Source organism: Pipistrellus kuhlii, unplaced genomic scaffold, assembly GCF_014108245.1.
Source record: "Pipistrellus kuhlii isolate mPipKuh1 unplaced genomic scaffold, mPipKuh1.p scaffold_m20_p_18, whole genome shotgun sequence".
Classification (NCBI taxonomy): Eukaryota; Metazoa; Chordata; class Mammalia; order Chiroptera; family Vespertilionidae; genus Pipistrellus; species Pipistrellus kuhlii.
The window spans coordinates 1,380,090-1,400,596 of record NW_023425493.1 but is presented as its reverse complement, the minus strand read 5'-3'; the positions used below and the strand labels follow the sequence as shown (position 1 = coordinate 1,400,596).

The 20,507-nt window shown below is 49.4% G+C and overlaps 1 protein-coding gene and 1 long non-coding RNA gene across 6 annotated transcripts in view; one reads left to right on the top strand and one right to left on the bottom strand.

Moving 5' to 3' along the window:
- Positions 1-230: 230 nt before the first annotated feature.
- Positions 231-1,312, top strand: LOC118721445. The gene is made up of 2 exons (XR_004988739.2): positions 231-916; positions 948-1,312. It is a non-coding gene; the product is annotated as an uncharacterized LOC118721445 (long non-coding RNA).
- The window catches only part of POU2F1 (POU class 2 homeobox 1), a 122,254-nt gene continuing 102,385 nt past the window's right edge, over positions 639-20,507 (bottom strand). For all 5 annotated transcript variants that reach the window (XM_036442416.2, XM_036442419.2, XM_045582943.1 and 2 more), the window contains 7 exons: positions 19,250-19,391; positions 17,723-17,868; positions 16,742-16,921; positions 15,833-15,938; positions 13,606-13,951; positions 12,713-12,801; positions 639-10,634 (listed from right to left, as the gene is read on the bottom strand). In XM_036442416.2, coding sequence (XP_036298309.1) covers positions 10,324-10,634; positions 12,713-12,801; positions 13,606-13,951; positions 15,833-15,938; positions 16,742-16,921; positions 17,723-17,868; positions 19,250-19,391 — 1,320 coding nt within the window. In that variant the 3' untranslated portion in view covers positions 639-10,323. The remainder of the gene's footprint in view (positions 10,635-12,712; positions 12,802-13,605; positions 13,952-15,832; positions 15,939-16,741; positions 16,922-17,722; positions 17,869-19,249; positions 19,392-20,507) is intronic.

Here is a 20,507-nt window from a genome sequence, read left to right as displayed (position 1 = left end):
AAAAACGTGAAATTGTTTTAAGGAAATAACTTCACCAACTTAAATGCAAGAAGCGGGAGAAGCCTGAGCAGTGTGAGCAGCAGGCCGAGGCCACGCCTCCGCACTGGGCTCAGCGGGTGGCAGCCTGGGAGGAGGGCTCCTTCCACCCCCACGCCAGCCGCCAGCCGGGCACCTGCAGAGGCAGTGCCGCCCAGAGCTCCTCAGGGGGCTGATTTCCCCAAAAGAAATCGCGTTCAGGTTCAAGGTTCCCTTTCAGGGGAGAAGGGGCGCCTCTGACAGGAGAGCAGGGCCAGAGTCAGGATCGGCTTCCTCCCGAGGGGCCCAGGGGACCTGTGTGCAGGGCAGTTTAGTTGATGAATCTAGAAAAGTCAGGTTCAGTGTCAGCTCTGCAGTCAAGTCCACAGTGAAATGGGAGTCTTTGAGGAGCCTGCGTGTTTGATGGTAGCAAGCCCCGCAGCCTGGAGGCCACTGCGGCCGACACCTATCTGCCACCCCAAGCCTGGCCAGGAGGCCGGCAGACCCTGTGCCCGGCCCGGCTCGGGGTGACGGGCAGGGCTGTAAGCCATCTGGGTGGGCATTTGTGTGAAGCACTCAGACACCAACATGACCCCATCAGAGAAACTCAGACAATGCAAACACACTTGGAAAAATGGTTTAATGATGTTTTACAACAGAAATGAACTGTACACTTACAGTTAAGTTTAATATATATATAAAAAGTTACAGCAGACAAATGCATCTACACAAAACCTAGCATTTCCTTCTGACTCAGCCACCCACACAGCCTCTCCCAAGCCCACAGCCCGCGGGCGGCCCAGGAGGGTCACAGGAAGGGCACTTGTAAGGAGACAGCACCACTTACGTCCCCTGACTCCTCGGGCCTCGGGAGGCATCAGCGAATCCCCCCAAATGCATAGTCGCTTGTTCCCCGGAGCCCGGAAAACAAGGTCCCCATGCCATGTTATCAGCTGATTCTTATGGACTATCCCTGGGGGGCTGGCTACCCAGCGTCTGGGGCAGTGGGGCTACACAATAGCCACCCAGATCGCAAAGCTGCCAGAGACGCGGAAGAGGTCCCGTGGCTCCCCAGGAGTGGCCGCTGCCTCGTAGAGCTGCGGGGCCATGTTGGAAAGAATCATACACCACATCTTAAGTTTCCACAAAAGAGAACTCAAACTCACATTTTAAAGTTAGGCACATAAAACAAAAATGTGTGGGAGGCCAAGGGGCCAATTTCCCCTCGTGTCCCTCCCTGGACAACAGTGGAAAAACACCCCTGAATCAATATTTAAAAAAAAGAAAAGAAAAGAAGGTGAGGGAGTTAAGACAGAGAGAAAGAAACCATCTTTAGAAAAACACGATTGCTGTCTCTTTAAAAGAAAACAAAGCCCCAGAGGGCGGGTCACCAGCGAAAAGCACTCCGAAGGAACGGTGGGCGCTCACTATTGGACAGCACGTACACCAGAGCATTTCATTTCTTTTATTAGGAACTCCGAGGCAGTGAAAACTGATGTCAATACATACAGAGACACACCCGAACATACAAAAATACTATTATTTCAAACTACTAAGAATAGGACAGTTCAGTTATTTTCATGCTATGACTTTACACGGAAACAAACGAGAAGTTAAACAACATTTTTTTTAATATCCCAGAAATATACCAAAATATACATCTACGCTTTGGAACTGCTGAGGTTAGACGAACGCGGGCGCGGTGCCGCACTCCGCAGTCTGTGGTGCAGGGCGGATTCTCTTTGGTATCTGCGTCAGCCTAAGGTTACTAACATTTGGGTTTTGCTTTGGGATAGAGCTTGTATGACCCTAGGACCCTCCCCACCCCACCCCCCCAAGCTGAGATTAAAAAGATCCGTGTAAAAAGTTCCTTCATTTGCAACCCCGCCCCCCGGTAAAAAGTCACAGGCATCTACCTAGCACGGGGGAGACACGATGCATAGTTGCAGCCGCGGGAGGGGACAGCCACAGCGGGAGTGGGAGGTCACAGCGCTCTGCACGCTCCGCGGGGGAGGGACAGCGGCTTCCCGCAGCCCCGGGAAAGAAAAAGGGAAAGAAGGCTCCCAAGGGCCGGGCGTGCTCAGCGCGGCCCAGAGGCTAGCACCCAGCAGAGCAGCCAGTCCTGCGCCAGGGTCCTCAGCTCCCCACTCTGTGGAGTCCTGGGCTCAGCCCCGCCTGGCCGGGCCGTGGCGCTGTGGGCGGACTGGCGTGGCGGTGGGTCTGTCCGCTGTTCTGAAGAATCTGCCGCCTCCGCGCTCCCCGGTGCGCTCACAGCGGCAGGGCCGGGCTCCAGGCCCAGCGCCCCGGGGCAGCCCACGCGGAAGGCACGGCCTGCCCTCCGCGGCCGGAGCCCCACCGCCCGGCGTGCTCTGCCAGCCAGGACGCCACAGACTGGGTCGCGCTGAAGACTGCCCTTTTCTTTGGTTTTTTGTTTGTTTTGAGTTTATACAATCACTAAGAAATCTTTGGTTTTGGTTGGAAATTTAAAAAGCAAAACAAAACCAAACAAAGAAACCACCCTCCCTGGCGTATCGCAGAGGAAGACCTGGCGGAGCTCCCGGGCGGAGTGGGGACTGAGGCTGGATGGAACTACATTCAAAGAAAAGGAAACGGGTTGGGGGCAGCTTCTGAGAGCCCACGGGACATGGGACGTAAGATTGTCAACTAATAATAATAATAACTTAAATATTTGGATTTTTTGGTCATGTCAGAGAACAAAAGTGAAATGTGTGTGCAGCAGTCAGCGCAAAGGGGCCTCTTTGGTGTTTTCCCTTCCACCCAAAGTCCCGAAGCCAGCGGAGCCGAGGCCTGGAGGGAAGGGGGCCTCCTCCGCCAGGGAAAGGCAAGGACAGCGTTGGCGTGTGGCCAGCAGTCGGAAAGGTGGGGAAGGGGCTGACAGCTGGCCAGCCCCTAAAGGCAGGTGGGGGGAGTGGGCCCCTCACCTGTGAAGACCTCTTGCAACAAAAGAAACAGAAGATTGCAATTTGCCCTCTCTTGCAGTAGCTTTCAAGCAGCGACATTCAGAGGCGCTAGGTGGGCCCACCCCGGCCCCAGATCCTGCGATGCTATAGGCCAGAGCTCGGCATGACTCACGGGAGGGAGGGCAGACTTGGCAACTCTGTAAGGTTTAGAGGAAGTTAAAGCAAGTTACTCAGTCACGAAAGAGTGAGGTATAGGACGCCCTGGCTGCGGCGGGAGGCCCTTGCTTACTGGCCTCGCCTATAGCCACCAGAGGAAGGGGCAGGTGGGCGACCTGTGGTGGGAGGGGCGTCTCCGCAGAGAGCGGGCCTCTCGCGCCAGCGGTGCGCACAGGCCCGCACAGCCCCGCTCGAGCGGAGGTCAGAAGCTGGAAGCCCGTCTGTCTCCCAGACCTGGCCTCGGGACAGGCTTATATTGCAGAACGGCCAGTTCCAATCCGGCCGCAGAACTCATGCTCACACAGCAGGTGGCACCGGGCGGCCCACTAAGCCTGGGCAGGTCACTGACCTGGCTACACTGTCTGGAGCTTCTGACATTTCCTGTCCGCAGCTCCCACTTAAGAGAGGTGGGAGCACAGGGCGTCTCTGCCTGGTTCTGTCCTTCCCTCCAAGGAGGCCCGACTGCACAGAAGCATCTGGAATCCTCATTAACAGCACTGTGTCCAGCCAGCTGCCTGCAGGGTCTGAAGAAAGCCTTCGGCTGCTGGGTGGCCATGAGCACAGCAGTGAGCAAGGAACTAAGAACACCCAGGGGCTTTGCAGCAGACCACGATGTTTTCTACAGGAAACTAGTTTTGGGGTCTGACCTATCTGATGGTGATGGAGCCCTGGCCGAGTGGGCAGACTCAGGGACCCTGCCTGCCCCAGGGAGTCCCATTCTGCACTCAAAGGGGTGTCCATAACATTGATCCCACAGCCTCTGTTTCGAGTGCTCTCCCTTCAGCGCCCAGGCCCTGCCATCTAGCGCTCTGTGAAGCCAAGGCTGACACTGTCACATCCTGTCAGCACCACTGCCAGAAGCCCAGCACCCGGCAGTTTCTGATGCAATAGTGAGAGAGCAATACACTTCCTGCCCTTCCTCCCTTTCTGGGTCATCAACAGAACCCCGAACAGTGAGCCCCAGGAGCTCATGTGTGCGAACATCTGGGAACGACACGACACGGGCGCCATGGGCAGAGCTTCAAGGAAGGTCTCGGTTCTCCACGTCACCTGCTCCTGAAAACGCTCTCTCCTACAAGCGGCGGGACAGTGCCAGCACCTCTCACTCACCTGAGCTCAGCTGCATGGGCGCTACAGGTGTTAGACGAAGGGAAAGAAAGAACCCTACCCCCTTCCCCCCAGCCCCCAAGCCCTCAGAGATTCCAAGAATGTCACGGCGACACCGAGTGGCCCATCCGCCCCACAGACCAGCGATGGGACTAAAGGAGTCTCTTCCACAGCCGGCGACCAACAGGCCCGCCGAAGGAAGTGGGAGGGACGGAGGGGAAGCTTTCCCGAATTCCAGCTTTTTGTTCCCAGTCCCTCTGCCGGCTAAAACAGGATAAGCAAGGCCGGAACAGTGTCTTTGGTATCCAAACCGGATCCCACTAACGTTTCATGATACAGGCATTCATGGAAAACAGCCTTTACGGAGAAGTGCCCATTCTGGACTCAGGGGCCCAGGAAAGCCGGCCCCAGTACGACCAGAAAGGCGCAGCCCTCTCCCCAACGTGCCCACAGGAACTCCTCAATCTCACCAGCCAGCCAGCCCCCAGCGGCCTCACGCCACCGAGGTGTGAGGCAAGCAGGACAGCTGTCAACTTCTTTTGCATTTTTGGTCTGGACAGAAGTCACCTTGGTCCGAGAGTGTGTGCTACCAGCACGTCCAGCATGCCCAGGTGACAAGCAGGGCTGCTCACGCTCCCCTGCCCAGGTCACCAGGCCCACGCACGCACTCTGCTCTGCTCTCAACGTGGACAGGGCACTTCTGCCACCTCTACCCGGCACCCCACAGCCATCCTTCGCCTACGCACAGAGGTAAGAGCCGTTGGGAGAGGCTGGCAGGGTTGATCGGGGGCACAGGCAGCCTTAGCAAGGGATGTCAATGCCTAAGGGGACCTTGAACCCATGTGCCACCTGCATGCTCCACACACTGCCCAGCAGGTCAGACCACAGAGAGGCCAACAAACCCCAAGCCCAGTCCCAGGGACAATCAGGTTTCCTTTGGTAAGAGAGAGAGAAGGAAAAACAAACACACACGAGCAACGATCCTTCTAACACAGTCACCTTCTCCTCGTCCCCACCCCACCCCCCTCCAACCCTATAAACTGTAACCTATAAACAGGATCCCAACACATACAGCATTAATCATGTTTATCAATCTTAATAAACATCAGTTAACTAAATGCTACAGCTAGAATTATTTCCATATTTATAAAGTTTTTCTTTTTATTTATTTGGTTTTTAGTTTAAAACCAGCTCTGCAACAACGCTAAACTACACTGAGGTATTTCATGAAGGGGCTAGTAGCCACCGTAACCCTCCAGCATTACCCTCACGGATTAAGGTGTCGCCATTCAAAGGGAGAAGGGAGCAAAGGAGATCCAGGTTCCAGTCGCACAGCACCCATGGCTCCTGCGCTGGGCCAAGCCGAGGCAGAGTCAGGACGGCCTGCTCACCGTGAGGCTGGTCGGAGCAGCAGCAGCTCCCGGACCACGTGGACATCTGAACAACTCACAAAAGCCCTGCCCTCCGAGCCTCCCACTCTCTCCCTGGGAGTCTCGCGTCCCATTCACTCTCTGGAGTAAGAAAGAATGAGCAGAACGGGACCTGCCTCGGCCTTGCCCTGTCCACGCCCCCGGGTGCACGCCACCTCCGAAAGCTGCCTTAGCGATTCCTGGTTCAGGAGGGTTTCCTCATTCTCCAAGCAGGGGCTGCTGGGGAAGACTTACCACTTTACAGTGTTATCCTCACAACGTCCGAGACTGAAAAGGGCCCCACAAAGGCCAGGGCCAGCAGACTCATAATTGCTTGTGACCAAATTAACCCACCAATTCATCCCATTGGAATAAGTTGAAATTCCAGATCTTTGGTCTTTTAAAGTTTTCAGCTCTGATAAACATGCCGGGCTATCTGTAACTGAAGGCTCACAAGTGGCGCGGGGGTGCCAGGCCCCACTGCTCGCCCAGCCAGGTGGCCTGGCCCTGCCTCTCCTGTAACACTGCCCTCTTTTCTTCCTGTCTCACCGATTTTACTTTTTTCTCCGCGAAGAAAGTTTTGTTAGGAGGACGTGGCTTGGGAACAACTTTAGACTATGAACTACAATGAGTGTCTCCTGTAAGCCACATGTTTAGTACAGACTAATTGCAATGTTTACTATTATGATTTATAATGATAAAAGTTGACATTAAGCTCCCATATTTGTAAATGTAGTAATTTAAATACAAAATTTAATGGTAAAGATTGGGCTGAATTTAAATATTGTGTCAAGCAAATATCTGTGCTTCTGGATAACGGAGACAAGGTTCCCCTACTTTCGCAAATAAATGAAAGATAATAGGACAAAATAACATTAAAAATAAAAGAGGTATAATTGTGCTTTCCCCCCCAAAAATGAAAGAATTATGTGGAACAAATGGTTTAAAAAAAAATCTCACTAAAAGCCTTTTAACTAATCTTATTTTCCTTTCTAAAAAAAAAACCCTCTAATACTCTGCCATGAAGTACAAACAGGTGTGGTCCTACACAGAACAGTAGCCAGTCCTATGGTCCCATCTCTCTGACAAGAATGGGGACGGTATTGATCTTCCTTATCAAACAAATACAGGAAGTGTGTGACATCACATAATGGACTGCACTATTTACATAATTCTCCAGAGCTGCCTCCATACCTTCAGAAACATTTAAACTAAAATAGTACTCAACCTATTTCTTCAATCAGGGACAACAACAGGGTTCCTGTGAGAAGCCCTTTTTCTAGGCCTTTCTGCTTTGTCCCCCAGATTTACACAGGGCACACATCAAGTTCACGATCAAACTGCACTGCTTGCAATGAGTAGGGTTCCAACAGTTACACTCACCACTCCCTCGGAAGGGCCCATCGCCATAGGCAAATTAGTACACACTAATTGCAATGCATTAGAATTAGTCTTTGGTTTAATGTGTTAAGCAAATTCAGGGGTGAAGTAAAACTTGCATAAACATTAAGGGAAAAAGAAGACTGACACAATGAGTCGGGAAGACCTGTCTGGCCCTTCCCCTTAGAAATGCAGGAACTCGACCCAGCACCTCTTTTTGATCAATTGCCCCTCTTAATTCCAGACTCCCACACAGGAGTCTGCTAGCTACATCTGAGTACCCAGCTCCAGAGACTCCCAACTCAAAAGTATCTCTGGGGATGATAAAGATGACAAAGGACTGCAGGCTGTGCCCGAAGCAGTATGGTCAGCGGGGTTCCTAGGGATGGGGCCTGGGGTCTAGTTAAGCTACCCAACCAGCAAGCTGTTTTAGTGTTTCTCGTACATATGTAAATGTACCTTTCATTTCGCAAGCTGTTTTTACTTGTCTAAAGATTTATTTCTTTTAAATACAGGTTTTTATGCTGGTTTAATATAAAGTGATCCCCAGGCAAAATTCCCTTATCCTAAACTGAACCAGAGGATACAGACAGGGCTGGGAATGAAGACCATCACACCGGCTTGAACGTTTAGTATCCTTTTACACATTAAAATCTATTGGCGAGTCTTACCTGGGGGAGGGAGCATCTCTGGAGCCACATGGGAAACAAACAAACTCAGTCTGTCCTGGCCCTTGCTGTTAGCCACTGGGCTGGAGTTCTTGGGACTTGTCGCTTGCTTTGGTAGTCATTTTGGGAAATTAATGCTATAGCCTCTAGCCCAGCAAGGTGGGTATCAGCACTCACCTCCCTGAATCTTGCCTGGCACCAGCCACTCCCCAGGGCACTACCCATCCCCATGGCAGCTGCAGTATTATTGATAGTCCTACAATCATTAGCACAGACTAAAGTTAGAGATATCAAGTCAGAATAAAAGACTAAATTTAACTACATCAGAGAACTTGAGGGGCAGAGAGAAAAGTTAGTCACCGACACTGCCATTCTATTTACATACCAAACTAAATAAACTAGTTAAAAATCAAGTTCATATCTGCCCAGAGGATAGTACAATTTATCAACATAAAAGATTAAAAGAAGCAGCAACTTTTATATAAAATTATTAAAGACAATGAAAAAGAAATTGTCAGTAGCATCTAACTCCTCAATGTGTCTGAACCGCACGATAAAACTAGTCCTTTAGTACAGCAGCTTGCTAAAAATTGACTTTGGTTCAAGCTTAGTTAAAAAAACAACAACATAAAAAAACACCACACATAAAAAAGGTGGGTGGACATTTGTTAGTTTCCCTGCTTGCAGTTCACTGATTTTGGAGGGATTTTGGGGAAGGGGAAGGGTGAGGAGAGAACACCAAGGGTGGGAATTAAATACTTTGTGAAATAAAACAGGAAGACAGATGGAACAAAAGAAAAATCAATGAGGGGACGAAATGTTTCTGGCCTTTTAACATTAATGTGCCTGTCTCCCACCGGACGACCACAAACAGAAAAGCACGACCTTTCCCGAAGCCGCGGAGACGTGAGCCACAGAACCACGCTCCCTCCACACAAGCCGAGCACGAAGACGAGCTCGGAGGGGCAGTGCAGCTGGGAAGCGAGGCCAGCAGGCACCTGGGACAGCCAGCGGCGGCCCTCGCCCTCAGTCAGGCGGGCGGCGGGCGCAGGAGCGCACTTGCAGGGATCAGTCCAGGGGTTCGGTATAGATACTACCATAACGAAAAGGGGATCCCATTTCCCAGTCACCTCGTTCCTCACTACTTCTCGGGCTCATTTACACAGTCCAGAAACACTGCACACATGCTGGAACTCCTCCCTCCCCAAGTACAGCTACCACCGCCACTGACCTGACTCCCAGGAGCATCACTAACCAGCCCGGAGACACCTGATGAGGTGCATGCAGGTCCTGCTCAGGCCTCACGCTCTCAGACCCACGAAGCTGGTGTGTGCCTTCCCCACCGGGGACAAGGCCGGTCTTGGGGTGGCGGGTGAGAGCCACCTGGAGGAAAGGAAGCCTTGGCTAGAGAAGGTGTAACCTCAGACTCTTCTCATCCCCCTGCTGGAGTTCAGTCACCGACGGGAGCAGTCTAGCAGGGCTCCTTTAGAGAACAGGAGGGAAACATCCCATTCCCAACAGGTAAATTTGTTCTTTGCTAAGTTGAAGGAAGTTCGGATGAAAACCTTCCGCACAATGGAACAGACATACACACACACACAGCAACAATAGGAGCATTTTCAGGAGATCAGAGTCACGAGAACCACCCAGGCAGGTGTCTGCAGTAGTCTTTGCTCTCGGAGCCAAGTCCCGCCTGCAACACGCACGGCCCCATGGGAGGCAAGGAGCGGTGCTGGCGCACCCCGGGACCCAGCCTCGGGTCATTCAAGGTCGGAGTGAGAGCTACAGTCCAGCAGGAATTCCTTCCTACACAAAGTGCTCCAAAGGCACCACCTGATGGGGCGTGTGGAGTGGGAGCGTCTGCGCACGCTGCCCTCAGCTTCTGCACCAAGCCTCTTGCATAAGTGGCAACAGAAAACCATTTCCTAGGACCTCTGTGAGTGTCAAGGGTAAGGAGCCCAGCAAGGACATTCGCAGCGAAGGACGGGAGTTCCCGACCCCTCCCCACCGTGGGAGCTCACTGAAGCAGGATCCAGGAGCGAGACACCAAACCAAATATATATAAAACATGACAACAACAACAACAGATACAGTAACGCGGGCCTGCCTAAATTGTACCAGTTAAGAAAGGAACCCCCAACACAATTGATACGATTATAAACACCTTGTTATGACTTAGTGGCCTGTACAACAGACCCATAAAAATGATTTTTTTTAAGAAAAAAAGGACTTTAGACAAACAAGAAATCCCCTTCCTACCCATATTAGAATTGGTAACCCACCTTGACTGCCACTGTGACCGCTGGAAATGATGAGTAGTCCTTTCACTTATTTTTTGTTTGTTTTTGATATTTTGTTTCTGTTTTTTTTTTTGTTTTTTTTTTTTTAATTTTGGTTAGAAAGTTGTCCAATCCATGAAGCAATCCTGAAAAGAGAGTGTTTTATTATAAAATTAGGCAAATGATGTCCGGTCTCCATCCTTTCTTTCCGGCACGTGTCTCTCCTGCTCTCTTCTCCTCTGCCTCACACCGTGGCAAGAGGGAGCCAGGGCCCCTGCGGTCGCCCGCGGGCTGCCCGCTGGCGCTGCGCTGGAAGAGGCGGCGGCACTCACTGCGCCTTGGAGGCGGTGGTGGTGGTGGAAGCAGCCCCACTGGCGGAGGCCACTGTGAAGAGCGCGTTCTGGATGGACTCAGCGGAGGTGGAGGTGGCATGAAGGCTGGCGACAGGCCCAGAGTTCCCCGTGGAGGCTGCGGCGGCAGAGACCAGGCTAACCGGGTTGCTGGTGAGCAGAGAGAGGTTCTGGGGGTTCAGGAACAGAGGGGCGGTCACGATGTTGGGGGCTCCTCCCGCATTGGCAAACACCAGGTTCCCAGTTGCATCCAGTGATGTTATTGGAAGAGAGCCACTAGAAGCAAGAGCTATGGACAAACCCCCAAAAAGGTGGGAAGGAGACTGTTAATACATCCTGGAGAAGCCAAGGACCACCAGATGACTCAAATCTCCCACAACCAGCTACAAAGCCCGGTCCTTCGCTGACTGTTTTTCTTAATCAGAGAGCCATCTTGTCCCACCTGAAGTTTTATTATGATTTTGAAGGACCTAAAGCAGTAGTCACCAACCTTTCAGACCCCACAGGTTGGCAACCGCTGACCTGAACGATCTAGTGAGCATGAGCAGGGCGGAGGGGGGTAAGGCCTGTCTGACCCACCGAAGCCGCATCTGCACCGGAGCTCCACCTGACTCCAGTGCCTACGGACAGCGTTAGGTAAATCCAGCAACTGTTTCTAATGCAGATCGCCAATGTCAAACTGCTCTCTCCAAATGACAAACCTGTTCCAGCGGTCACAGCACTGAAATACAGGCAGCTCTTACCAACCCACTGGCTATGAAAAGTCTGATACACAAGATGAAAAGCTATCTTTAAAAAGCTTTTGTTCTAAAATTAGGTTATCAAGTAAAGTGCAAGGTGTGACCAAGTATGCTCTTCCTAACTTGTGCGGAGCATGGTGGGCATTCCAGGAGGGAGCAGAGATGTGGGATGGTCATTTGACCATCGTGGATCGGACTCGCTCTAGCACCTGAGAACTTTCTGTGATGAAGGCATCAGCAAGATTTTCTTTAAAAAAAGTATGCATCGGCTGGTCCCCTGAGAGGGGTGTGCAGGACACACATTTACAGTTCTAGGCTACTTTTAACTGAAAAATAGTGGTTTCACAGACTGTTTAATGTGCTCTTTCCAGTTGATCAGTGATTCTCTCTCATCACTGATGTTTCTATCTCTCTCTCCCTCTTTGAAATGAATTTAAAAAAATAAGTGGGCAATTTCACCTATCAAATTTTCGTCATCTGACAACGCCCCAGTACCTCCTTGACCCATAAACCACATGCAGATGGAAGGTTCTCTAGGCTTTCAGACTTCGGGGGATTTCTCACGTTACGTAACCTGTAAAGAGCTGGAGGGACTGACTTGGACACCATCACACAACGAGCACCGGGGGCACTGGTGTGGCCTGAAGTTTTCTGAGGCTCCAGGGTAGGGCCATGGACCTGTTCTAGATCTCCCCAGAGGTCCGTTCCCGCCTGCGGTGTCCGGAGAAGCACTTCGCCTCTGCGGCATCACTACCAGCCAAAGACCTGCTGCCGAGAACGTGGCTTTTCAGTCTTATCCCAAAAAGGAGTCCTTGGCTGACAAAAGCTTCACAGAGCTAACCACCGATTTTGCACAGCGCAAAGGCCAGTGGGAGGCCAGGCAGTCCAGCCCAAGTCGGGGACCAGTGCTTTCGGTGGTACGTACACTGGAGGAAAATCACCCGCCTGACAGCACCTTTACTCAAGTGGCTAACCACTCATTTTTGGCCCCAAGAACTCACTTAAGCACAAACTATTTTTAATTGTAAGAAAAAACATTCTTTGATCATACAGGGATGTCCCTCAAGCATCTTCAGACAAGCCGAAGCCACATAAGGCACACCCTTCGGTAATCCCTTTGGGATTCAGACACACTTGAGACTGGGTAGCACTCGAAGGTCAAAGGGACCCACTGGCCGTGGGAAAGATAAGGATGGGGACAACAAAGGGAGCCCCAGGGTCCCCGATGTGCTCCAACGGGACTGCTCAGCCGTGCTCTCTTGGGGTGAAGATGAGGACGGGGTTTTCACTTGGTCAGGGTACCTGGGGTAGGTCTTGGATGACTAAGTCAATAAACTTGTCAGAGATAAAGTCTGTCCCCACGTCTATACACATAAGGAGGTCAATATCAGCATAAAAATTCTGATTTCACACACCAAACTAGTAGATTTCCTATTCTAACACCCAAACCACACCTATACTTCTCTACAAAGCTCTTTTACAAGACATTTTTTTTGGTCCTTTAGTTAGTCAACATTATCAATTCATCTGTCTCCCCATCACCCTGACTTCTGGCAAAGTAGACTTCCTCCATTAAAAAAAAAAAAAAGAAGAAGAAGAGGTAAGTAAGGAAAGCAGCTGTACCGACCTTGAATGGTTGCCAGTGTGCTGTTGCTCATCAGAGCTGGGCTGAGAGCACTGCCCAGGGTCCCTGGGTTGAGACTGAGTAAGGCACCTCTGCAAGTGAAAAGAGCAGACACTGCGGTCAACATGACATCCCCGCACCAGCTGGGGAGGCGATGGCAGCAGCTCCAATTCTTGTCCTCTCTACAGTCAGCAGCCTCTGAGGCGCTGCTTTCCCTGAAGCTCGCTGTGCAATCCAAACAAGACTATGGCTGCACAGTGTCCAACTCATAATCATTGAAACTTGCTTTGCGTTATCTCCTTCTCTTTTCCCAAAACAAAACGCCAGAGAAATAAATATATAAAATTTAAAAGAAAGATAACAATTCATGACCATTATTTGTGGTAATAATAAAAAACGTAAAGCACATATGTACATACGTCAAAATGATGGAACTTTTTTTTAATAAATAAGTGGGAGACGGCAATGTAATCACGAAACGACGTGTGTCAAGTGCGACGTAACCCGAGGACGGCCTGTAGAACAATTCTTACTGCTGCAGCCCCCGCGCATGACTGAGAGGCAGGAAGCGGCCAGCAGGGAACGAGCAAGAACGAGAGTCGGGAGCTGTGGGCTCCCCATGGCCCCCAACCCCGAGGCGTGGCCAGCGCCAGCTGCTTGTGGCTCCCCTGGAAATGAAGGCCTGACTGCTGCCCTTCCAGGGTGTCCAGACACTAAATCTGCAATAATCAGGTCCTTGAGCCGATATAGAGCAACCCATTTCAAAGACATTAAGGCTTAAAGAGTTAAACTTTGAATTTTGCGTTGAAGATGAAGATGGAAAGTCTCCCACAGAGTGAGCCCCGGGATGACATCCTTGTGGACTCTCAGGTGGGAACAGACGAGAAAGACCTTACCCAGCTGCGAACTGAGACGGCGCCATCAGGCCAGGGCTCAGTCCTGCAGCGGCAGCCATGGCAGCGAGACTGGCGTTCGCCGGCAACTGTGCAGCTCCTTGGAGGGCGGCCGCGGCCGCTGTTTGCAGCCCTGACGCCGTCACCATCACCTGGCTGGTCCCGAGAGGAGAGGGCAGAGGAGTGGAGGTGGTCTGTGTTGTGCTGGTCTCACTAGCACTCGAGGCCTCAGAAGTGGAGGCTGAGGCAGTCGGGGAGGGGCTCAGCGAGGGGGACGTGACTGCCGAGGAGGCGGGAGGCGCGGTGGAAATCACGGTTGCAGTGTTGTTGGCGGTGGTGTCTGTAGTGCCTGGAAAGAGGGCTGTGTTAGGAAGGAGCTGTGGGAGTCTGGAGGCGGGGCTCTGTTCAGCCAAATCCAGGAACTAACCAATGACTCTACCAACCAGCACCTCAAAATGGCACTTTTACTAACCTCATTAGTGCGTCTAGAGACATGAGCCACAAAAACAAACTCTTTAGAACCTAAGCGTAGAAAATAACGAACTAGAGAGTATTGGGCTGGAACCGGAGACTCAGTATGGATGCATGGCTTTAATACACGTGAACAGCTAGTGAAAATGGATGGTGCCGGTGGGTGGATGAACACATGAATGTACACACGTGTGTATCTTACACACATTCCCAAGTTGTGTGCACACTTATTTCAATTGAGATGTCCTAGAAGCAACAATGCATAACAGTGAGTGTATCTAATGCCTCTACTTTGGTTCCAAAGTCCTTTCCTCACTAACAGGAACTTAGAATTCTTGGAGAAATGGCTGTTTCCAGGCCTGGGCACAGAAGCGTGAAGATGAGCCTGACCATCTTGTGCCAAAAAATAAGGAACCATGTAAAGGACAGGGGCATGTTAACGGGCACAGGAGCCAGCTGAAGGGACTCCCACTAGCCAATCTGGAAGAATTTAACCCTGAAATAGTGATACAATTCTAACCTGTTGGATATAAAAGAATGTCTGAATTCATACTGATTACAGACAGATAAAGAGGGAAAAGGCAAAGTTCATCCTTAATTTAATAAATGTGAATAAAAACATGTATTCACTTTACATGCCATGGTTAGGTCATAGAGCCAAAGAGGTGTGATGAAGTAAAATATTAGCGCAGAAAAATCAATTTCCCCTCCTGGAGGCGGAGTCCATGCTGCACTGGGAGCCATCAGAACACGCCTGCCCAGGGCTTCACACCATCACCACCCCGGCAAACAGTCGCAGGATGCCTCCTACACCGTGCCACTAAGAACTGCTGGTGACAACACCAAGTTCATTTCAAGTGTATTTGAGAAATCTACTATTCAAAGGTGGCACAGGGGAAAATTTAGTCATTCATTTTAGAGTGAATGTGTCAGGCACTAAACAAGCCAGAGATTAAAAAAAAACAAACCCAGGCCTTTTGAGAAGTGCAAAGTCTCTTGGCAAAGGGAGAATAAATTATAAAACCATGGTCATTTGTGACGCAGGCAGGGGAAAGCTCTGCCGGGGAGCTCACACCATTTCCAGGCGGAGTGGGCACCTACCCCGGAGCAGCCCCGCCACCGCCGGCTCTGAGGCTGCGCCCGCTCACAGGCCCACCTCTGGGCCGGGGACGGCGGATGGCGACCAGTGGAGACAGGGCCGCACTGGAAAGCGCCTTCTACACAGTGAAGGGGCATCTGATCTGATGTTGTCTTGATGCAAAAAGTTATAGCTAGTCAGGGTTTTTGAGGGGCTACTTGAAAAAGTGTTATGTTTTGAGAGATAATCCTTGGAGTAATAGAGAAGACAGAGTAAGGTGAAAAAGAACAAAAAAGATGAAATCCTTTTGTGAAAGCATTATTCCTGACAAAATTAATTGTGCCTGATTTTTCTTGGAGGTCAGGTTTTCACATGCAACTTTAAAAAAACAATACATCCTAGAGCTGAAATTCACAGCTTAATGGCAGATTCTCACAGGAACCTCTCATGGCTGCCAGCTGCCTCACCACTGCACAGCCTGGCTGCCGCATACCTATACCAGAGAAGTGGTTACCTATACCAGAGAGGTGGTTACCTGTACCAGAGAGGTGGTTACCTGTACCAGAGACGTGGTTATCTGTACTGAGAGGTGGGGACCTGTACCAGAGAAGTGGTTATCTTTAAGAGAGAAGTGGTTACCTTTAACAGAGAAGTGGTTACCTGTAACAGAGAGGTGGTTACCTGTAACAGAGAGGTTGGTTACTGCAGCGCTGGTTAGAGGGAGGACTGGGTTGACTGTAAGGGTAGTTGCTGCACTGCTGGTCACAAGGCTTGGCGTGGTCGCCACCTAGAGGTCAGAAATGAAAATATTCAAAAGCATTAAAAAAAACTTAAAAATTCCATTTATAGACTTAATTTGCCTATTAAAAACTTAGATTCCAGGATAGATTTAAATATTGTATTATAGAATGAAAACAGAATAAAGTAAATGGGCCTGAGAGGAAGGTCTTCATTCCTCCTGGAGCCTGGAACTGAGAAAGGTGCGCCTGCTGCAAGGCTGCCGCCAAAGGAGGCTCTGCACTGGCATGACGCATGGCTTTGCCAGGTTTCAACAGAAATAATTTAAAAACCTCTCGATCTCAGTAACGTGAGCAGGCGTAAGCTAGGTCAGTAGGAGTATTATGCTAATTGTCCCCTTAACCTAAATAAGGAAACTATTTTGGAGGATCCGTGAATTGCGGCTTCTTGTTTTATTTTTGACTCTGTGGGGGCAAGATTGTCTTGAATTTGTTTTTAATGAAATGATGTTATGAAAAGAATATAAAACAAATTTTTAAAAAACAGAGTTTCTCTTTGAAACAACAAAATATTGTCTACAGTTTTGTAAAAAAATTATATATACTGTCTTCTTTCTAGTTCACATAAATCCAAACACAAGTAGACAGCTGCACAGGACAAAGCTGTATCTGCCAACTGCTCCCCTGACTGCCTCTCACAGCCCCCTGCTCCTCCCCCCATCTCCCACACACACACCTCCCCCAGCCTTCCCCTACACCACTCTCACAGTAAATTCTATATTATAAAATACAGACTGAGCGAGCCACTTGTAAACTATAAAGTGAGCCTGAGCGCTCCCGGTCCCGTCCTTACCAGGGAGGTCGGGCTGGGGAAAATTGCTTTGATAGGGGAGCTGCTGGTCCCACCACTGCTGGGTGGGTTGATCCTCTTTTCCTTTTGCCGGCGGTTACAAAACCAAACTCGAATCACCTCCTTCTCCATGTTGAGCTGCTCAGCAATCATGGTGATCTCTTCCGAGGTAGGCTTTTGATTCTGAAGGGAAAATCGTCTTGTGAAGAACCTTTAGAACTACTGGCCCAGCTGAGCCATTATACAAACCAGCAAACAGGGCGGGCAGGCCGGGGAGTGAAGTTGGGATGTAAGTGACCACCAGGCCCACCTTAACAAAATGTCTGCAGACGAGCATTCCAATGAACACAAGTCTATTAAATTTATTCCCGGTAACTTAGGGTAAGTTATTCTTGAATGTTTACTTTTGTTGCTGTTGTAAGCTTGTGTAGCAAGACAGAAAGTGCTTCCCAGATAAAGGGACTCAGTGACTGAAGTGGCAGATACTAGTGCTCCTTCCACTGAACCAGAGTCAGAATTTTGTTGGAAGCTTTGATTGAGATATTTCCTGGTGTAAAAAACAAAAAACAAAAAAACAAAACCCACCCAAAAGCCATGTATCTGTTGAATTAATTTGAACTTGATAGGCTGACATTCAAGGCCCTCTGTGTCCTGGTCCCAAACTGCTACTCTAGCAGACACTAGAACTCAGCCAAACTGAACCACCATTTCTGCGCTGACCCCTCGGTTCATCTGGACGCCTTTGCTCTCTCTTCCCTGCCCCTCCCTGTCTGGAGTCCCTGTGCCTGATGGCAGCTGCTGCTTGTCACACGAAGGACTCCCGTGGATGTGAATCTATTCTCCCTGAACCCAGGCATGCATGCTGCTAGGTTGTCTTATTTTCTCCACGATGGGATAAGCATCCATAAGGGCTATGGCTGACAGACCTAATGGGAGCACCATAACAACAATCCCACGCCCACGAAAAGTAAAATGCCCACTGACCTCCAGGAAACTCTTCTCTAAGGCCACACGGATGTTGGTCTCTATGCTGGTGCGTTTCTTCCTCCTACGGTTCAAGCCCTCGATTCCCTGCCCTGGAGAATTCAGGGCACTTGGGCTGGAGAGAGCTGAATCCGATGAGAGGTTCTCTGTGAGAAAGGAGAAAACAGGAGGTCGAAGGAATAGCACACGTATTAACAACATAAAGCAACCAAGACAGTTTATACCACAAGCGTAGGAAAAGGTTTCCATACCGACATGGACATACAGTGCTCCTCGCTGCTCTAGCTGTGGTCTGAGAACAGTTGGCTGTCTGTCCCTACTGCCCTCTGCCTTGTCTCTGAGAAAGCACAGGGTTACTCTTTCTGCCCTGAGACTCAGCTCTACCTCTTCTGAGTTCTGTCCTTACTTTTGGGTTTGCTTATTTATTTACTAGAGGCCCAGTGCATGAAATGCGTGCATGGGTAGGTTCCTAGGCAATCAGAACTGGCCAGGACCTCCCTTCCCTGGCTGCCGGGGAAGGGCTTTCTTTCGTTCCAGCCAGGGCTTTCTTTCGTTCCACACTACCCCCTGGTGGTCAGTGCATGTCAGGGAGAGCGATCAAACTCCTGGTCTCCCTGTTGAACTCCAGAGGGGACAATTTGCATATTAGGCTTTTATATATAGAGATTAGCTCTAGGGATAAAAGAAAGTTTGTTGGAAATTATTGAACATTTAAGATTTATCTCGCAAATGACTTCTCATTTCATTAGTATAATCTAGGGCAACACCTCCCCCCAAACCAAACAACAATGAAATACTTCTAAATTCTTGGTAGTTGAAACAAGCAAGGTTCTGTCAATAGCTGAATGACCCTGAGCAACTCGGAACCAGCTCTGATTCTTTCCACTCCATGCACATGGAGGGAAGGGCAGAGCAGCCGGCGGTTCTCACCTGTGGAGCTCAGAAAGGATACAGGACCATGAGTACATGGCCACAGGTACAGGGTGTTTTCCAAAGACCTGGTTTTCCTCCCATCTAAACAGGAACTGCTGTCTAGGCAATCTGCACTTTCCTCACAGCCCACAGTCTGTGGTTCTGTGATTCAAACTTCAAATTTCCCAAAAGGAAACCTCAGTACAAAACACACAAGTTAACACTGGCCACTCAACTTCTCATGAATGTGGTTGTTTTTAGTAACAAAAGCAAAAATATCATCAAGAACAAATTTACTATAATTCATCAACGAAGAACCAATAAGCTTGTTTTTTCAAGTATATGTAAATACATAGGCTTTTTTTCCTCTTCCTTCAATCCTTTAGAAATGCTCTAAAACTAAAAAAAAAAAAAAAAAATGTTTTTCATTGTGTGCATTGCAATTACTATTTAAACGAATCTCTGATTTATGGAACCACAACTTATATTAATCCTCCCAAGACTGGCGTGTTTTAAGGCTCTGTAGTGCCAATAGTGCAATATGAAATCTAAACCCCACTCTACATGACAGCCCCTGTAGGATTCCCACAGACAATGAGGCCATTTCTCACCCACCTGCATCATTGAGCCACTTCTCCAAAAGTGGCTTTAACTTGCACATGTTCTTAAAGCTGAGGTTCAAGGCTTCAAAGCGAGAGATGGTAGTTTGGCTGAAGTCATTTCCATACAGTTTACCCATCGCGAGCCCAACATCACCCTGCACAGAAATACAGACAGGAGTGGGAGGACGAGCGAGAAGAGAGTCATCTCACCAACGGTGACGGCCTTCCCTCCACAGGCCCTCGTAGATGAAGGCTCAACAATGAGCCCCTTTGTAGGATCCCACAGAAACACCCATCCCTGAGCTGGGCTCAGTGCTCCAGGGAGGAGTTAGGCCCCAATCTAACAACAATCAAAACTGTCCCATATTCTCTCCATTTTGAATCTCTTCTTGCAGGGGAGGTTCCATAGTGTAATGGTTAGCACTCTGGACTCTGAATCTCTTCTTGCCACCTTGTATAATAGTTAAGATTATAAATATTTCTACTAAGTCCCAAAAGATGGTGTTAATATTCTAAACCAGCCCCTTAATTCATGTAACAAAGTGACTAAGTAATCCTACAGAGTTAACACAAGTAACTGCCTGGATAACCTCAGGTATTTATGAACTAACCAACGTTTCCATAAATGACTTTAAAATCTAGAAATGATCCCTTACTTCTTTTATCCCTGTAAATTATTTCTGGAAGCATTGAAAAAAATCTATTTCCCACTCTTAGTTTGGATTTCAAAGTTGGTTATAAAAAACAGGTATTCTAAAAGAATACCTTTATAACTGTTAGAGAGAAAGAAATTCACAGTGGAGAGGTATGACCCACTTAGTTACACCTTCATGGACACTGAGACGGTCCTCTTACAGCAATGGAACGATGACCCCTGAATCTATTACACAGATGTCTTTCTCTAAGCTTATAAGCCCAGAATGTACGCCGTGCTTTCCTTCCAGCCAAATGAGTCGCCTTTAAAGCTGGAAAAAGCCACATCTTCACAGTTTGTATTCAGGTAACAGAGGCTCCTAGAGTTTAATGATTCACCTTCTTGTTCCATCCGTTAGTGACAGGCAGAACACTTCCGGGAAGTGCTGCAGAGCTCATTCCATCGTGGGACACAAGGGACAGCTCAGGCCCAGCCAGTGCCAGCAGTTACTGTGAACGGGGATTAGTCCGTCCTGTGATTCCCCTACATGCCATCCTTGGACACTACACTGTTTATTCACACCTGTGCTAGGTGAGCCAGGGAGAGGGAAGGATTTTTAACTCATTTTCTCACTAGT